At 40.2% G+C, this 20,182-nt stretch overlaps 1 protein-coding gene across 2 annotated transcripts in view; it reads right to left on the reverse strand.

The window, feature by feature from the left end:
• Positions 1-20,182, reverse strand: part of RAB3GAP2 (RAB3 GTPase activating non-catalytic protein subunit 2) — a 103,998-nt gene that overhangs the window by 5,302 nt on the left and 78,514 nt on the right. For both annotated transcript variants that reach the window (XM_059875466.1, NM_001192199.1), the window contains 10 exons: positions 16,520-16,625; positions 15,751-15,911; positions 14,498-14,726; positions 12,976-13,149; positions 12,770-12,876; positions 10,225-10,291; positions 7,441-7,511; positions 4,918-4,953; positions 3,391-3,465; positions 2,874-3,092 (listed from right to left, as the gene is read on the reverse strand). In XM_059875466.1, the coding sequence (XP_059731449.1) occupies positions 2,874-3,092; positions 3,391-3,465; positions 4,918-4,953; positions 7,441-7,511; positions 10,225-10,291; positions 12,770-12,876; positions 12,976-13,149; positions 14,498-14,726; positions 15,751-15,911; positions 16,520-16,625 (1,245 nt within the window). The remainder of the gene's footprint in view (positions 1-2,873; positions 3,093-3,390; positions 3,466-4,917; positions 4,954-7,440; positions 7,512-10,224; positions 10,292-12,769; positions 12,877-12,975; positions 13,150-14,497; positions 14,727-15,750; positions 15,912-16,519; positions 16,626-20,182) is intronic.

Here is a 20,182-nt window from a genome sequence, read left to right on the forward strand (position 1 = left end):
TCCATTCTGAAGGAGATCAGCCCTGGGATTTCTTTGGAAGGAATGATGCTAAAGCTGAAACTTCAGTACTTTGGCCACCTCATGCGAAGAGCTGACTCTTTGGAAAAGACTCTGATGCTGGGAGGGATTGGGGGCAGGAGGAGAAGGGGACGCCAGAGGATGAGATAGCTGGATGGCATCACCAACTCGATGGACGTGAGTTTGAGTGAATTCCGGGAGATAGTGATGGACAGGGAGGCCTGGCGTGCTGCAATTCATGGGGTCACAAAGAGTCAGACACGACTGAGCAACTGAACTGAACTGAATACATCGTAGGTATTTGAATCCTCTTAAAAATACTTGTTGAACTGTTTAAAAGCACCTGTTTAAGAAAATAGAGCCAAAAAGGAATATCAGAAAATATGGTTTAGAAGTTCTCAAGAAGGAAATGCTCTTTGCAAGAGCAAAGAGCACTGGCCTGTAAGTTGTAAGATCTGGGCTCCAAGCCCACTCCTTGCACCCAGGTCATCTTGAACAAAGGATTCCACCATTCTAGGGTGCTATTCTTTCAGGTCATGCCAGATATTGCCTAAGGTACTTTCTAGACCTAACCTGTGATTACAGGTCATCTGGAGGGACTGCCAAGAAGCCATTCATCCTTTGGTGATAGAACATGCCAGACTTCTGAGGGCAACCTGCTCCCTCTGAACATCACCTTTTGAGAGTTTTCCCATGCACTCACTCACAGTCTGTAGTTTCTACCTGGAGGTCTTAGATATCGGGGTCTGTTCTACAGAAGGGCCTCCGGGATGGGCAGTATGTGTGCCTTTATTATTTACTATGTTCCAGACACTGCTGAGCACTTGGTGTTGAGTATGTCATTTAACCCTAAGGACAACCAGGAGTCATGACTCTCAGGCTAGGAGAACTGAAACAACTCTACCAGTAAATGCAAAGGTGGGAGGGGCTCTGTGTCACCTGCCACAGCACACTGCTTTGGTACCTGCACGTGAGTCACACAGCTGCCCCAGGCCACTCAAGCACAATCTGGGCTGGGACTAGCATCACCACCATGCCTGTCCAATGCTGGATGTGGTCTCGTTTTGAGAAGTCCCTTTTTGAGGGGAGTACTGAGCTAGACACTTTATTTTTATTTATTTATTTTTTTAAATCAAATTTTAAAGTACTTGTTAGAAATGAATTTCTTAAAATACACTATTTCTGCTTATATTTATTCTCAAACTCATCATGTCCAGAACCCTTCTAAATGGGCTTCCTTTAAATGGCATGTCCAGTCCCCCAAACTTGATATTGGGTTGAATTTTCATCCCCTCTCCTTCACCCTGCACTAGTCTGTCATAAGGTGGCTTATTCCTCAAAATCCCTCCATGATCTTTATTATTTTTTCCCAGGCCACATGGTCACCAACTCCTGATTCCCACTGGCTTCTCCAAGAGGCTTGATTTCCTTGACTGCCACTGGCTTCTCTACTCACCACCTGCCCCATCCCTTCTGCAGACCTCTGTCACATAACTTCTCTTTATCATCTCCTTAATTATGAATGTACCAAATATTTATCGGGTTCCTATTATGTACCTGGCACGGCACACAGACATGGGGACATGGCCAAGAGGTGGTCAGTTCAGGAAATGTAGACAAAGACTCTGAAGGGGAGGTGACACTTAAGTAATAAGTGAGTAACAAACAGGAACTGACCGCATGGAACAGCTGGCTGTGAAAATGGAACAATACAACAAGACAAGAGGTGAGAAAAATGCCTGCCTTCTCCTAGGGGTGGAAGTGGTGAGCAGTGGCTAGAGCATGGGGTGTGAGGAATGGACAAGCGGGAGGAGAGGTAAGTCAAGGGGCGGGAAAGCCGCCTTCTTGGGCTCCACATTTCCACGCGGCAGGAAATAGTAATAACATGGTTAGTAACAGTAGTTGTAACAGTAACAGCAGGTCTCTGCTCTCCCCCTGCACTCATTGCTCCCCACAGGGACAGTGCCTTTGGGAGGAGGAACTGAGCCCCGGCAGCACCCTGCTTTCCCCCTTCTTGAGGGGGGCAGTCCTGCTGCAGGGGCTCCTGTCCTCTGCTCCCAGCACCAGGAGCCCGAGGGGTCTCCAGCGGTGGTCTGGCTGCAGAGTGAGACCAGCACTATGGACACAAGCCCGGGTGGAGAAGCCAGGCAAGGCTGTGTCTTATGTCCCAGCATGAATCTAGTATGACTGAATCTTAGTTTGGGAAGGAAGGTCTGGCAGCAGGGACTATGGAGGGAAGCTGGAGACTGCTGGACCAGCCTAGGGGAGACGATGAGGCCTGAGCCTGGGCCACAGTGATGGAGAAGGATGGGCAAGAGGGGATGCAAGGAAGAACCGACGATGAGCTCACGGTGGCTCTGGGACCCGAGGAAGGGGACTGAGCTAGATGTTTCCCAGGCTACTAGTTTCTGCCACATCACAGATGGTGACATCACTCACCAACTGACCAAGCCAGTGAACTTGGGGGAACAGCAAGTGTAGGTCAAGGGTGGGTAGGGGCGGGGATAGATATTTCAGGAAGGAGGTATGTGCAGCCCACCACACAGGCCGATAGAGGCATTCAGGAGAAACACATGCCCCAAATCCTGGGGACAGGTCAGGCCTGAACACACACAAGAGGGAGAAAAATAACTTATTGAAGATGAATGACGGGTAGAGACGGCTGAGAGGGCCGAACCCCGGGACACCCATATTTCAGGTAAGTCAGAACAGGGAGCCTGACAAAGAATAGAGGACCAAGACCCCCACAGCAAATAATCCTATACAAGACACAAAAGACCAAGTGACTTCTCTCTGATAAGACAGTTCTGCTAGACCCTCAGCTCCAAGAGGATCCCAAGTGCTCTCCGAATTACCTTACTGTCAAAAAGAGAGAGTGGCTTCACGGTCTTGAGAGAGAACCTCATGACAGCGTAGAGGATGGCGCCCAGGACAGAATGGTGCACCACCAGCGGGTAGTGGATGTGCTTCTGATCCAGGGCCAGCTCCACGATGGAGACCGGGCCTTCCACAGTCAGCCAGGCGTCCTCCGTGTCCAAGACGGGCACCTGCATTTCATCCCGGCTGACGTCTGCCTGGGTGTTTTGAGAAGGGAGAGCTATGTTCAGAATCGGAGAAATGACAGTTTGCCAATATCTTAATGAGCTTCTTACCAGCAGCAAAGTAGAAACCCGTATTTTTCCCCATCCCTCAAGTTATAATTAAAAAAAAAATACTAATAAGATACGTCACTATTTTTTAGGCTTACGTCAAAACTTCGAAGAGAATAAACAAAAAACAAGCTCTTTTTATATAGTTCTTTCTGAAGTCCAATGAGTTTCAAAATACTTGATATCTTAGAGACAGTTCAGCATAAAAACACCACCCTTCTACCTCCATTAAAGTCTGAAGAAGATCCCAGCAGCAGCCGAGGAAGGAAGTCACTGCTGTGTCGCTCATCCCCACATCCTGTTTGTGAGAAGGGACATCATTAGCTCCAGCAGGAAAACTGGTAGGTTGTAATCAGAAGAATAAATAGAACATATGCATCTAGTTAACTGCCTTTCCCCACTGAACAGACAGGTAAGAACTGAAAGTCAAGGCACTCGCACATTTTAATCTCTCTGTGTAGAGTCAGCAGATTTTAAAATCTGGCTTTTAAAAAACATGGTTCTGCTCTCAATTTTTAAAAACTAAGTATCTTTCTGTATTGGAAAGAGGCGGTGTTGTCAGTCAGCCACAGATGGCTTGCGTCTGGCTTGCTTAGGCATCTGCTGGCCAAACAATCATGGTGTGTGTGTGTGCAAGAGTACACAAGACAGGCCAACCTGCAAAGTTCCAGGACAATAGCCTGATCTGGTTTCAGAGCATCTTTCAGGAACTGAACCCTCTGAACTAAAGTAAGATCCCCTAGCTGGTGAAGTAAACACCAGACTGATGGTGTGGGCAATGGATCTTTCCTGAAGGGGCCTGTCCAAGGGGCCACTGTGCTCACATGAGGTCTTCTTAAAACCAACAGCCACAAATCCCTGACATCCCTAAGTAATTCATCCTTAAGGAATACAGCATGTGTGTATGTGTGTATTTACACACATATTAACAGTAGTCACAGAGCCACACTCAAGAGCATACAGACAAATTCTTCAACGATGGAGATTTTTCAGGACTAAGGGCCTATATAAAGGCTGGATTCCTGTGTCCTAGTATTTCTTAAAATATCTGTAATAATATTTCAAAGTTTTGAGCAACACTAGCTGGAAAATCCTATGGATGGAGGAGCCTGGTAGGCTGCAGTCCATGGGGTCGCTAAGAGTTGGATACGACTGAGCGACTTCCCTTTCACTTTTCACTATCATGACTGGAGGAGGAAATGGCAACCCACTCCAGTGTTCTTGCCTGGAGAATCCCAGGGATGGTGGAGCCTGGTCTATGGGGTCGCACAGAGTCGGACATGACTGAAGCGACTTAGCAGCAGCAGCATTACTAATCACTGACCTCAAATATAAACCCCTGTATCCATGGGTAGAAACATCATTTAAGACTGTTTGTACAACAGCTATTACATAAAGGTAGATAAAGTTCACTACTCATATGAATCCACTTCAATTATAAATTTCTAATTTGAAAGACAGCAAAAATATGCAATTTTTTTTTTGTGGACCTCCTGTCCACAGTCCAAAGTTGAAGACATCTTGGCAAACTTAGTTTAAACATACTATTTGATGATGTGGAAAGGTAAATTAAAATTGACCATAGGTCATAACCAGTTTCCTTATTAATACAGTGTTCTCTTTCCATTTTTCTTATCTCTCACTACATCATCAAAATGGTAAAAGGCAAAGTTCACCCCCACAGTTAATAAGGTACTATATAAAGTGCAGAATTAACAACTATTCATCTAGTTAAGGAAGATTCACTTACCCTTCGGCATAATCTATCCTTTGGTGCTTTTCCAACCTAAGACAAGAGGACACAAAATGCTGCATTTAATTAGAAATTTAAATCAAAAGGCATTAAACTATGGTATAGAAAGTAAAAAGTAACCAAATTTTAAAAATATACATGCAGCTATAAGTAAATGCAGTACTAGTGTCATCAATTAAATGTTGGTTGTACTAATTTGTAGCATAAAACAATTAATTTTGTGGTGGAACATAAAAAAATACATATTATGAAAATACATTACACTGGGCTCACAAATCATTCTTTTCAAAAATACTTATTTTTGAACTATTAAATAAGAAAACCCCCAAAGATCAGGTTCCCAATTTCCATAATCAAACTGTGTTGCCTTAAAACCTATTTAGAACCAAACTGAAGGTTACGAATAAGGAGCAGCTAAAAATTCCGCTTGTTCATAATGATACACAGTACTTTTAAAAGGTCAGAAGGAATAACCATCTATAGCAGACAGAAGCTATATTACTGGCTCAGAAAAATCAGCTGATGTTCTTATTCCATAAGTAATTCCTAAGATCCTACTGTACACTTTATACGGGGTAGTAAGTGGAAGATAAAGTTCTGCCCTTCAAGAATATTACGTGACAAGAAAATTCACAGGAAACAGAAAGTGAAAGGACAAAGGCCTCTTCACCTCATCACCTCTCACTGTGATTACTTCAACAGCCTTCAAAACAACCACGTTCAGCCCACCCCAATTGCAACATACTTCATCCTGCTGCCCAAATCATCTTTTAAGATGCAAATCTGATCATATCATTCTTCTGCTTAAAACTGCTCCAAGTCTCCAAGATAAAAATAACAGCTACCGTTCAGTGTGCCCTCCCCGACTGTGCCAGGCCCTCTGCTAAACAGCTGACATACACTAGAAAACCCCAGATCCATAGCCCACAGAGGAGGTTCTCCACGGTCCACTTCCTGCTCCTGTCTCTAGCCTGACCTTCAACCAATCAAAGCTACTTGCAGCTCTCCGAATCTGACACGCTGTCTCCCATCTCCAGGGCTTTTTGTGTAAACATTTTATTCTCACCCTTCTTTTTACTGATTCATACGTATATTCATCCTCCAAAATCAGCCCAGAAGCCTCCCCTTGTCACTCACGTTCCTCTTCTGAGTTCTAAAAGCACCCTATTGCCTGTTTACCATCTTTCCGATGGTGGGTTGAGGGCGGGCTGTGACTTTATTCTCTGCAACCACAGAACCTGGCACCGTCCTTGGCACAGAAGAGATACTCATAATAAATATCTATTGAATGAATGATTATAAACTCTCTGCTTCCTGGTTTAGGGCTGCTAAACCCAACTCAAGTTGTGAGGGTGAGATGGGACAGTTGGGGTAGAATGCTGAACATCTGCACAGCTTAACACATGGAAAAGGCTTTGCATTATGTCTCTCAAGACGGTGGTCAGAGTTGTGAAACAGAGCAACAGTACACAGGCCAAAAGGAGTGAGTTTCAAGAAATAAGCAGGTAAATGGGCAAGGAAGATGAGCACACAGGGAAGAACAGTTAGATTTAACTAAAAAAAAAAAAGTTACCAGTGATGTCAAAGTATTTTCTACAGAAGTCGTGGCCTATAGTGGGTCTGAGCCGTAGTGCTCTTTATGGTTTAGGAATGTCTGTCACTGTACATTTAATAGCATATGCTGTCATTATGGTGGTAGCTCTCCCAACATGCACTTAGCTGCTGCTGGAGTAACCGACATTCTCCACTGGCCTGCGAGGTGCGCTGCCGCTCAGCTTGAGGCCCAGAGGCAACGCCAGCAGCTTCTCTCCCACTGGCTGAGTTACAGGCTTACCTTTTATATCTGTTCCCAAATCTACCTATGCTGGTTGTACATATTGTAAGTCTGTAATTTAATTAAATAACTAATAAAATATGAATGAGGAAAACAAGGGAGTTCTTTACATGAATACTGTGCAGACTGCTTTAAAAAGATTTATGGAAGACAGTAGCTCACTCCAAGGTCTACTGGATTAGATATAGAGAAACAACTATAAAGAGTAGGGGACAAATTACAAAAATCCTAAGATTTTATACTCAGATGGCATCATTGTTTTAAAGAGACAGGATTTAGAAATTACAGGCAATATATCATGGGTGAGGTTAATGTAGAAAAACTTCAGTAAAACTGCAATCAACCCTATTTAGAGAAAATATCTTGGCCCTACATCCCATGATCAATGAGAAATTGCGTGTTTATATGTTTTAATTTAAAATACAAATCCATGCTTGAATTCACCACTGGTCCTAATCACCTGGGTTAAGAGGCTTTTACAGGATATTGCTCTCTTTCAAGGATTTGGGCTCTTCAAGTCACCAAAATGCCAGGACAACTGAGCATAAATAAAATGCAGTTATCAAATTAAAAAAATAGTCTAACAAGGCCTAATGTAAATAATCTTTCTTATATCAGCCAATTATTAATGGAGCCAAATAAACAAGAAGTCATTATAGGAAACTTCAAATTTAAAATGACCTTACCTTATCCATCAAGTACGTAGCAGCAGAAAACCTTTTGACTAAGAATGTGTTCCACATCATCAGCGCAATGCCTGGATAGCAAGTGAAGTAAAGAAGAAGAATGCTTATATGTCTCCTCTCTCACCATACACAGCAAACTGTTTTCTTCATTAAGTTTATAAAACTACCTGTGTTATTTAGATATCACTTCTTATATCTTATATAATATTTATAAAATTAATAAAAACCTTTATCATCTATAAAAATCAGAACTGGGCTGTGTGAGAGGCTATCCAAATGGCCAATAAGCATAAGAAAAGACAGCGTCATTAGTTATAAGAGAAACAGAGATTAGAACTACACAGAGATATCATTACATGACCAACAGAAAGGCTAAAATTTTTTAATATGACAACACCAAGTGTGGATGAGGATGTGGAAACAGTGGGGCTGCTCACACACTGCTGGTGGGATCACCACCTGGAAAAACCCCTTGGAAAACTGCCTGGCCCATATCTACCTAAGCTACGTATGCCTACCGTGTGACCCAGCAAGTCCTCTGCAGAAACAATCACAAAAATATGTACAAGAGAGTCAACAGCCAAACACTGGAAACAACCCTAAAGGATTTTTCTTATATGTAACCACTAAATAAAGCAATATACAAAAAAAGTATTAAAAAGCAAAACAAAATACAAAAAAAAAATATTTAAAAAGAACTCAACCAAACAAAAAATCTGGGCTTTACATGTCCATAAACAATAAACTGTGGCACTGATACTAGAATTTCTGCAATAGCTGTCAGTTAGGCAGCATAAACATGACATTTCACATATTGCCTTATTACCCACAAAGCTGCTTCTGTAACTAGGAGTGAGGTTATGCAGAAGCCAGGAAACTTACTCAATGTACAAATTGGGTAAAGTGTGTTTTTCTTTTTTAATTGAAGTAAAGTTAATTTATAATGCTGTGTTAGTTTCAAGTGTACAACAGTGATTCAGATATATATACACACACACATACACATCTATGTGTATATACACAAACACACACCCCATTCATATTTATATATATATATATTCTTTTCCCTTACAGGATATTTCAAAATATTGAGTATAGTTCCTTGCGCTATACAGGAGGTCCTTGTTGGTTATCTATTTTGTATGTAGTAGTGTGGTAGTGTGTTAATCCCAAACTCCGAATTTATTCCTCCCGTGACAAACTGGGTAAAATTCTAACTTGAATACCAGCCTGTGATCAATGGTAACTTAATTTTATCAGTAAGGATAAATCCTCTAGAGACCTTATTTTCCAAATGAGCCACTTTAAATCCTTTTTCCACCCTTGGAAGAAAGTTAAGAGTAAAGAGATGAATATACAAAATAAATTATAAGTTCTTATCAAGTAAAACAAGAATTTTAGAATTTCTGCAATTTGACCCCATATCACCTGCAAGAAGGTGTTACAGAAGAAGAAATAAACAGCTTCTCTACAATGTATCACAGAGACAAAAAGGTGATTATCTCCCCTTATCTGGACCCAAATCCAGTTTCACCACTTAGTACCTTACTAACTTCCTATCTTAGTAACTCACTAGTTCATTACTGAGTTCCTTGATTAATTCTTACAGGGAAACTCTTCTATTAAATGCAGCCAGCAATCTGGTGACCATTTTTCTACAATAATTTGTAACATTTTTTTCAAGAAGACAACAGCAATCCCCGTGGTAAAGAAGCCAATGGAGAATGCTCATGTTCATTAAAAGAAGCACAAGATGGGAGGGATAGATTTGGAGACTGGGATTTGGCAGACACAAACTACTACATATAAAATAGGTGAACAACAAGGTCCTACTGCACAGCATAGGGAACTATATTTAATATCCTATAACAAACCATAGTGGAAAAGAATATGAAAAAGAACATATATATACATGTGTATGTGTGTGTATAACTGAATCACTTTGCTGCAGACCAGAAACTAACAGTATGGTAAATCAACTCTACTTCAATAAAACATTTTTTGAAAAGACAATATTGATGCATTTATTTTGTAAACAAATGAAATAAACTTAGATTATCAATAAATAAAAGAAAAAGAAGCAGCACAAAGTAATTTCTAGGATACAGTATTATTAGGCTTTGGCTACCCTAACTTTTTCATCAGGACTTACAGTTCTGAGCAGCCCATTCCTCGTTCCTTATCTACCCGTGAACTAGAGGGGGAATTAATAATTCATGCATAATATTCTCCTCACTACAGCTAGCAACAGTCATCAGCTCGGGAAACTGATGGGTGGGGAGAGATGGTGATAATTACCACCAGCCCCCATCTCCTTTCTGGACAGCATTTTTCAAGCAATTAAAACAGCTGGTACTGTGTATGCAGCCACACACAGTAACGTGTTAGGTGGTAGGACCTACTTTATTTTTATCAAATAAAAATTTACCAGGATGTGAATTTAAAGAGATTTGGCTCTGTGAGGAAGGGGATGGGATAGTTAGGGAGTTTGGGATGGACATGTACACACTGCTATATTTAAAATGGATAACCAACAAGGACCTACTGTATAGCACAGGGAATTCTGCTCAATGCTATGTGGCAGTCTGGATGGGAGGGGAATTTGGAGGAGAAGGGATACATGTATATGTATGGCTGAGTCCCTTCCTGGTTCACCTAAAACCATCACAACACTGTTTGTTACCTGGCTATACCCCAATACAAAATAAAAAACATTATTTAAAAAAAAAAGAGATTTGGCTCTTTTGAAAGAAACAGTTACATTTTAAACACCTATTTACTTACCATTCTGAATATGGGCATTAAGAATATGCTTCAAGTGTTCTATTGACCTAACAAAAAAACGTGCTTCCTTGCATAGAGGAAGCAAGAAGAGAGAAAGAAGAGGTATTATTCAATAGTTGCTTCAAATATAAATGGAGACTTCTTACATACATTTCTACATAAACCCAAGAATGTTACAAGAACATGGAATTATTATATAAGAAGAAATTCTGCATAAGATAATGTTAATGGTCTCCCTTACAGTATCTATATAATGACTGATTCCCGGACATCTGGATTCAAAATTTACTGTGGTCTGTACATCACAGCAATGCTCTCTCCAATAAATAGTTGAATTTCACACAAATGTAAAAACAATAGGTTTATTTTCTTTGTAAATATCATTAATTAATTCTTCAACAACTATTTATTGAGCAACTACTATGCACCAGGCTGCTAAAGGCAGCAGACACACTGTAATGAACAAAACAGACCCAAATCCTTGCCCTCACTGAGGTTACGTTCTAGTGACAGAACTAGATGATAAGTACGGTAAGTAAATTATAGAGGATGTTTATAAAGGATGTTAGTGCTAAGTGCCAAGGAGAAAATATTAAAGCAGTGAAGGGAAATAGGAAATATAAGAGGGAATGCTGAACATTCAACTCTTTTTAATCAAGGCAGTTTAAAATTGTGGCCTGTACATTATTAAACATAGCAACTTTGCTAATGTGTGTCAAAAGTTCCCCAAAGGTAACTTCAATTGTTTTGAACCTAGTAAAGCTGTGTGTGTAAAATGATGAAACTGGGATAGGGGTTGTTGGATGGGGCAAGGAGATAAATATTTAACAGGAAAAAAACAAACAAGAAAAATGACTATTGATTTTAAATGTAAATAATTATAATAAATGACAACGGCAACACAAATCAAAATGTCAGGCACCATGTGTGTATTTTCTTTAAGCTGCTACAACTCTTCGAGATGCTACTGTTACGGTCCTCATCTACTTAAGGAGAAAATTGAGAACAAAAGGCTCAGAAACATTCCCAAAGGTCACACAGCTAGGAGCCATGGGGCTGAACAGTGTCTATTATGTAAACTGCCTTTGGTTTAGAAATGACCTCTGTAGGACAAAGATTTTTAACTTAAATATCGTTTTCTTAAACCTGAATCTGGAACTAATTCACTCAGATTTTAGAAAGTATCGTGCCTTTGTTCTAGTCCTAAGGTTCTTATATGGGACAAAGTGTTCTTATAAGGTTCTTATAATGGGACAAAAGTGTCCCATTTAAGGAAGAGACTAAACTTGCTCCCGTTTAGGCTGTGGGGAGGTCAACTGAAGAGTGATGAGAGGGGCATTTTTTGGTCAAAGTTTAATTGATCAAAGAACATTACTTTGTTTAAAGCACTTATTTTTAAAATGTCTTTATTTAAAATGAAAGTGATTACATGTTCAAGACAACACTGTTTTATTTAGAGCAAGGAAAAATATCATTATCATTAGTATGCATGCTTATGTGTTGAGCTGCTTCAGTCACGTTTCTGTGACTTCACGGACTGTAGCCCACCAGGCTCCTCTGCCCATGGGATTATCTAGGCAAGAATACTGGAGTAGGGTGCCAGGATCTCCTCGAGGGGATCTTCCCCACCAAGAGATCGAATGCATCTCTTATGTCTCCTGCCTTGGCAGGCGCGTTCTTTACCACTAGCGCCACCTGGGAAGCTCCTATCATTAGTATTTTAGTGTGAATTACTTAATCAGTGAGATTTTTCTTCAATGCAACCTGATACAAGGATGATAAAGGAAAGAATTTTGATTGAGGTTAATTTACCAAAGAACTAAGGAGGCCTATGCTCTGAGAACTGTACAGCCAAGAGAAATATACAGCAGGCATTTTCGCATCTTATTTTATCCAGGTGTCAATCCTGAACAGTGGCACCATCATTAAAAAAGGGTGGGAAGAGAAAAACCAGATTCAAGAGATTCAGTGACTGGCCCAAACCCAGACACCTGTGTGGAGCCCTCAAGTCCAGGCCTCCTGTCTCCAGGCCTGGACGGCCTCATGCTGCTTCCAGATTGAGAATGTCTGGGAGGGAAGACTGCTGGAAGGGGCAGAAAGTGATGCCCAAGCAGACAATCAGGCTGGCATCAGGATCTTTACTCTGGATTTGATCATGATGACTACAGTGTGAAGAACTGTGTATAGGTTGATGCTATCTTACATAGAAATTCCAAAGGAAATAAAAGATGCTCATGGCAACTTATTAAGAATAGGATAGAACACACTGGTGTTGAACACAGAGAAATCTACTAGGCTTGAATCCTGGCCTGACCACTGTAAGCAGTGTACTTAAAATCTGGGCAAGGAACCTGACTTCTCTGAGGCTGTTTTCTCTTCTCTAGAGTGGGAATAATGATGACACCGACACTTCATAGGTTTACCGTGAGGATTATATATGAAAAAGGCCTTGTATAGCTCCTAGCATGGAGACATTCCAAAGGGGAAAAGTCAAGTGCTATAAGCAAAGGGAACAGTCCCATGGAAGAGGTAACGAGAGTCGTACCTCCGGGTCTTTATTCCACTGCACGACGTACTCCCAGCAGCAGTGTGCGTGCAGCACGTCCAGCTCGAGGCTGCAAGGGAACTGCTTGTAGGCCAAGTGCAGCAGGTCTGAAAGTTAGAGACAGCAATGTATTACTCCTGCCTGAGGGAGAGCTCCAGCTGCCTTCTTCATGCTGGATTTCCTGTTTACCTATGTTTATGTCTTACCTGGAATGGCTCCCAAGTCCATCTCCACCTCTGACACCTCAAATAAACCTCGGTTAATACCTTCTCTGGGTTCATCTGGGTTTTCTGCATCTCTTCCTTTATTAGCCAGTTTTAGCACTTCAGGGCTGAAGTCCTGTTTAAATATCCACTTGGCTACACTGTCTGCAATGCCACCTACAGTTTGGAGACAAGAAAGAAAATGAACACTGGCAGCATTTGCCAAAAGGAGCCCACAGAGTGCAGGATCTCAATGTCCTCACAAAGACCTAAGTGCCACATTGGGTTAAGCCTGAAGTGACCCCAAAGCCATGAGATTTATAGCAGTGTCACCACGTACCACTCACCATGTGAAGGCGAGTGGGATACTGGATCTCTAAGGGCATCTTTACACTCTTGTAACATATTAGCTAAATATTAATGTCTATACACAATACCTTCAACGTCCACAAATTCAAACTGCATTTTACCAGGCACAGATGAAGGCATGAATACATCTTTAAAATGCTTTCATTTAAACACAAGTGAAAACAAACTCATTAGCATGCTACTTGTGTCAAGCCTTCTTAGGGCAAAATACTATTTTTAATAGTCAAGAACTTGCCTCTCGAATATTTGAGGGCAAAATTTAGCCATAGTTAATTAATGGCATGATGCTGTACCATGTTTCAGTCACCAACATAGTCCAGAAAGTTATAAATCATAAAAAGCATTCACGATGAAGAGTCCTGCCTACTACCTAAAACAAATACAAGCTTCTGTAATGTATTAAAACTTTTCCTCTCAGTATTTCTTCCGTAAACCTTTTTAACAACAAGAATACAAAATCATGATTATCAGCGGAAATAAATGAGACCAGTGTGCCAGGTGATCTAATTTCTTATGCTTGGCTTCTAAATCATTTGATAATTCCCATTCCAGGATCAAGTCCTGATCCTACTGCTCAAGTTAATATTAAAATGGTGTTCCTACAGTTTCACCAGGTGGCAGAACAGAGGATAGTTTGAGTTTACAATTTGGAAATCTTCACAAATCTTATACAGAATGAAAAGACGAGTTAACTAAATTAAAACCATAAATGCCATATTAAATCCAGAAATAGTCATTCTAGTATCAAACGTCTGACAGAGATGCTGGTAATAAGGAGAGAAGTATGTCATTATAAATCCAATATTTTAAGATATTTGTGGTCCTACAAGATGTTTAAGCACAGGAATCCAATGACTTTGGAATAGTAGAAAGTGATGCATTGAAAATGAGGTATAAAGTTCCACAGATATTAGGAGGAAGAAGAGAAAATCCGCAGTTAGTAGGTCATGAGAGGCTTCCTGGAGGAGGCAGCATTTGAGATGGGCCTTGGAAGTTGATAAGAGGTAGGTGGTGGGTTATTTATTTACTTTTAAAATCTGAGTATATTTTTCTTTCAGTCATTTCTATTTAAAACAAAACAAAACAAAGCCCCAGAAAGCTCATACCATAAAAATATAGATATATGGCTACAAATGCACAAATAACTTCAGGTTACCTTTTCCTCCTTCTAACAGCTTTTTCACAGAAAGCTTCGGGAGCGGCTCAGCCTGAAGTGAAGACACTTTGGAGGTCCGGGTGTTCGTTTTGCTGTGAAGCAGAGTCTGAAGCAGGAGACAGTCCTCCAGCTGTTTCAGGAGGAGTTTCCAGTATTCCGTGTCAAGAGAAAGGGCCTCCCAGGAATCAGTGAGGGCTTCCGAGTCAGTTCCTGAAACTGTTTGGGAAAACTAATAGAAAACACCCAGTTGATACTCTGGCTAAGAGTCTGGATCAACATTAACTTGAATGAACTTTTAACATGAAAGCCAACTGATCATCAGGATACATCACAAAGCGATATACAGATGTTGGCACACAAACATTACTACTTGGCTGGATGGAACATGAGGGTGAGGAGTAGACTGGAGACTTAGGGGCAATGCTGATGGAGTTCAGACATTTATGAAGAGACCTGTAGTGAGGCCCATGATTCAACCGACATGCACTGCAAAGGTTTCAGGCCCATCCCTGCAAGTTCCCAAATACTGACGGTTCTTCAGAATGTACAAGCCAACATAAAAAATGTATCTTAAATTTCTCTCTCTCCATTATTAGAAACATCATAAACCAGTCATAATGAATTTAGCCCCAAACTACTGAGACTGACAATGTTGAGTGAATCTCTACAGACCTATTTAAGTATCCTATCCAATTCAATGCAACATCCCCCTAGAAAAAATTTTTTGATTCACCACGAGATACGAGGGCATTAGTCTTGTCTTAATAAATTTTAGTCTTCAAGAGATGGGGAAAAGCCACAAAGTAAAAGGTCTACTGGAAGCTATCATCTGAGTCACTCAACACTACGTGCCAAAACCACCCTTGTTTCTAAAAGAGGGATATAAATGCAATTGTAGAAATTAAGAGCTGAAAGAAATCTGAGAAATAATGCTGTCTAACCCTGAGCCTTTTGAATGAGGACCTGCCTTCTAAAGGCACTCACCACAGACCACCAGCTGTGAACACTAGGTCTCTGCCCTGACTCCAGTGCTTCTCCCCTTATGCTATGTGGAGACTAGGTTCAAGGATGCATGTCATCTGAATAAACAACTAAAGAACCACTCATCTCCAAGAGACAGACAAGATCCTGCTGGACACATATCTCAAATCCTAGATGTTCCACACACTGACGACAATGCAGCCCAGAAGGGGAAAGCGGTCGGGAGCCTGCTGGAGGGGAGCCCCCCTAGAGCCACCCCCCTGCCCACTCACTTTCTTCTCGGTCAAGCTGTTGGATATCTGGGCAGCGACAGCATGCCCGACGTGCGCAGACAACAGCGCAGCCCCGTTGTTCTCGGACTGAATACAGACCGTGCGCATCTGCTGCCACCAAGGGGACACTGACTGGGAATCCCAGGTCTCTTCGATGGCCACTACAGGCAAATGGCAAAAAAAGAAACTCTTAGCTTGGCAAATTTTCCTTTTTAACCTTTGATGTTAAATATAATGTTAAAACCAAGTTTCCCATCGATGTATGTGTGTATTTTTGAATGAACTGGAAAAAGAAGTCTTTATTTTATTCAGAACACTTACATTCCATGCTCTTAGGCATCTTGCTCTGAATCGATTGTAAATCTCTGTTTGGAATACTTTCATCACTGATGAAAACTACTACTGAATGTTTTAATACAACAGATTATTGTTCTCATCATGCCAAAAATAGTAAGAAAAATATTACCTTCAACCACAGACCACTCAATTCACCTCACTGAACTCAGAAAACACACTGTTCGCTATCATTTTTGATGTTGATGCAAAATGTAAATTAAATTTTCATAAAGCACACTTTGAATGTATTAAGAGTTTTCTATGACTACATAAAGGATTCTCTCTAGTGAAATGTTTTGTACCTTCTAGTCTCCTTTTGTTACAAGGAAGTATACTCCCTCCCTGTTTTTGTGGAATTTCAATACTGAACGTTGTTTCTGGGAGTGGAGACCACACTCCCGAGGAGCCAAACCTCAGCGTCCACAGTGCTCACCTTTCATCTTGCTCAGGAGGTACAGCATCGTATGGAGACAGCAGACAGACTGCGGTTTGTCCAAAATATCTTTTTCCTTAGAAAGCCAAACACTCAGGAGCAGAGACTGAAATCAGATTTAAATCTTTATTGTAAAAAAAATATTTACCATAAACAAAATCTTGTACAATTTTAGACCATATGTGTATTCATGAGTGGTTCAGCCTTTCTGGTTGGGAGGTAAGTGCTTGCTTGTTACATGAAGTAGTGTGAGGAGAACAAGGAACAAGGTAGCTTGTCTACCTTAAGAGATTCCTTATCTGTTGGGGATCAAAATCTCCCCATTTCCACCACTTCTTTAGGTTCAATACTACCCTTCAGTGCAAGCTTCTATTAAAGAACAAATCAGCAGAGAGGGTACTGACAGTGAGCATGGATCACAGAAGGCTGGTCACAGGTTATGACAGGAGGGCCTGGAGCTGTGGCTCTAGCCCTGGCCTTGGTCATGCAAAGAAACCGGGGACTTGGCAGTGGTTGGTGAGTACGTAATACTATCAAACTCCAATCTTCAAGTCACTGAGTCATGACAAACAGATTTTAAAAGCACTTAAATCAACAGAGTGATTTTTTAAAAATGAGCATATCTACTTAAAATTTTTAAAATTTGGGTTCATAAAATCTGTACACAGATAATTCTGGGCTAATGAAAACTTGAAAGGCATAGTGTCACATCTGTTAAGTGCTGGTGTGTGTGAAAGGTTTTGATTGCCTATAATTCTGCAATGTCTTTATGTTAAAAAAAAAAGCTCTAATAAAATGAAAGGCTGACTACCAGTTTAAACACATTAGTATATACAATTTTCAAAATTAAGAAGAGTAGGAAGCTGAAGGAGAAGTGTGTGAAGGAAATTAACTCAGGAGAATGACCTAAGGCAGATAAGTACCCGACAAGCGTATCTTCCCATTCGACAACAACAACCTCTTGGGGCAGGGCTGACTACTGGGGTTTTACAAATGATAAGTAGAAAAAATAACTTACTTACTAACTTAGAACTAAAGTTTGAACTTAGATCTGCCTGATTGTACAAATATAAAAATATACACACACACTTTCTCCTATTTCTCCCCTTTTTGGTTTAACTTGTCTTTTAACCCTTTCACATCTCTCCCTTGATTAGCCTCCTTTATACTTCATCCTATCCATACACCTTTTCATTTTTTTAAAACTGGGTATGTCCTTTCATATTTGCCCTCATATCATATGACAATGACAGTATTAACAACAATCAATGCTAATGGTTATTTAGAGCTTATTATGAGCCAAGCCACTAACTGCCTTCGTAAGTTAAGATACACAGAAAGCATTATGGAGGGAGGACAGGATGGGGGTTCACTCTCACAAAAATGGGGTCGTATTATACCATGTTCATTCCACTTGCTACATAATATCCTCTGTCATCCACAAAATTTTGACTGATGCTAGCCATTTATCAACATTATTCCCTCTGTTTTAAACTTCTTCTTAACCTCATACAGCACCGCTGTTTATAACCACAAGGCAGGCTAAAAAAAATGAATTGCCTGCATGGACAACAAAGACATTCCAGAATCATGTGAAAATTACTTCGTCTCAGTGTCTTGCGCACGCACACTGTGAAGCAAATCAAAAGGAAATGAGGGGAAGTGGCAGAATTTACCTACTAGGTTCATGGCCAGGTTGCCATTTGACTCACCCTGATTAACTCTGGAGGCAAAATGTATGTCCGGGGGTTATGTTAAGAGTACACCAGGTTTCTAATGCACTATGTTTCTCAAAGTCTGATTTCATGTCCCCAACAGTAAGGGTTTCAAAGTGCTCACAAAGATTGCCAATCCAAAGGGCTGTTTTAAACTATGTTTACACAAATTAAATGTCATGCCTTCACTCTCTCTTTCCACAGCACTCTTCTCATTTTTTCTTCAATTAACCGCTTCCTCACCCATCACTACATTTAGCAAGTCCTGAAACAAACAAAAAACCTTGTTCTTCTGCTTAACTCTCCTTTTCGTGTCTCTCTGAGATCTGCTCTTTCTATCTCTTGCCCAACTAGGTAATCTCTGCTTATAAGCTAAAGAGTGTTCTTGTTTTTTTAAACTTAAAAAATTCCAAACCAGTTACGCTTTTGTTTATGCGTAGAAAGTCAGTGTAAACAGAGGATGCTGTGGGCGTCTTTAGAACGGATGAGACAATTTTAGAATCAAGTGACAGAAAGATTTTTTAAACTTCAGGAAAAATTAAGGGGAAAGGAGAAAAATAAGCCAAGTATAGAGAATAGAGAGAGGAACGCAGATACCTCGTAGAATATACACACAGACATACACAACAGGAAAAGACGGTACCTGGAAGGTGACTATCCCCATAACTAGTGAATACAAAATAAGATATATTTTCAAAACATCACAGCAAAGAATGTTAGATTATGTATTATTCATAATGTAAACATTTGTATTAGAGATTCACACACTGTAAGTGTGAATCATGTTGTTTCATAATTGTTAATTCCCATATATTTGAACAAAAGACTGAATAATAGAATCCTTGAACAGAAATTTACTAAATTCTTCTAACCAAGGAGTATCTAAGACTCGTTAGAACTTCCGCCCAAGAAAAAAATAGAAACTTCCAGGGATCTTTGGTCGGTGTGCCCAATGAGTTTTACCTTTTGCAAAATATCCTCCTATATCATTTACATCCTTAATGTTTTAGTCCTTCACTCAACAGAAATGCTGGCATACCTAGTGTGAGGCCACCTGCCAGCCTTGCCTGCCTATACTTCAAAGAAATCTATCTAGTCAGTCTTTTGGATGAGCCTTATTTCCTAGTCTTTCCTGAAAACTAGGGTTTGTTTTAGGTTACAGAATCTGAAACTTTATACAATTCCATTAAGGATAGTTTTAGACGTTGTGAAAAACTATCAGCTGTTGCCTGTGAATAACATTATCTGTGATTATACTAGATTGGGAAATCTTTTCAAATTAAAAAATGTATACAAGCTAGATTATAAGTACCAAGTTTTCTCATGTACATAATTTCAATAAAACTATTTTTTCAAATATTTCAGAAGGAAAAAGAATTTAGAAAATAATTATCAGGAAAGAATAGAAAAAGCTAGCATTTCAAATAATGTGCCTTTAAAACACTAGTAATAAATTTTGCTGTAAGGCCTATCACTTTTTATTCATGACTGTTATATGTCTATATTCCTCAAAGTCTGTTACTCTTTTAACATTAAATAATAGATGTTAATCTATATTCTCTTTAAAAAAAATGACTTGAATTTTAATAACTCCAGAAAAATGTCACTGGTCTATATCGTGGCACTGGTTATTAACTGCTTTGGGAAAGAGCAAGATATAAGCAGAACACATACCTGTTGCCTGGTGTACAAACCCATGCACTTTATCTTCCCACAGCCAGATGGTTGAGTAACAGTGTGAGTGCGGGGGCTGCTATTTTGTCTAATCAATGTCACCACAATGACCAAGCAGGCTCTTTTAAAACCTAGTCTTACTGTACACTCAGTTTCTTACTTTAATTCTTGGGCTTTCCCCCCCCCCCCCCCCCAAGAGAAGCTCCCTTTTCCCTTCCCATTCATTATAGCCTTTAAGTGAAAATGTCATATTTTTCTCCTTTTTACTCTGCAC

Source organism: Bos taurus, chromosome 16 (assembly GCF_002263795.3).
Source record: "Bos taurus isolate L1 Dominette 01449 registration number 42190680 breed Hereford chromosome 16, ARS-UCD2.0, whole genome shotgun sequence".
NCBI classification, from domain to species: Eukaryota; Metazoa; Chordata; class Mammalia; order Artiodactyla; family Bovidae; genus Bos; species Bos taurus.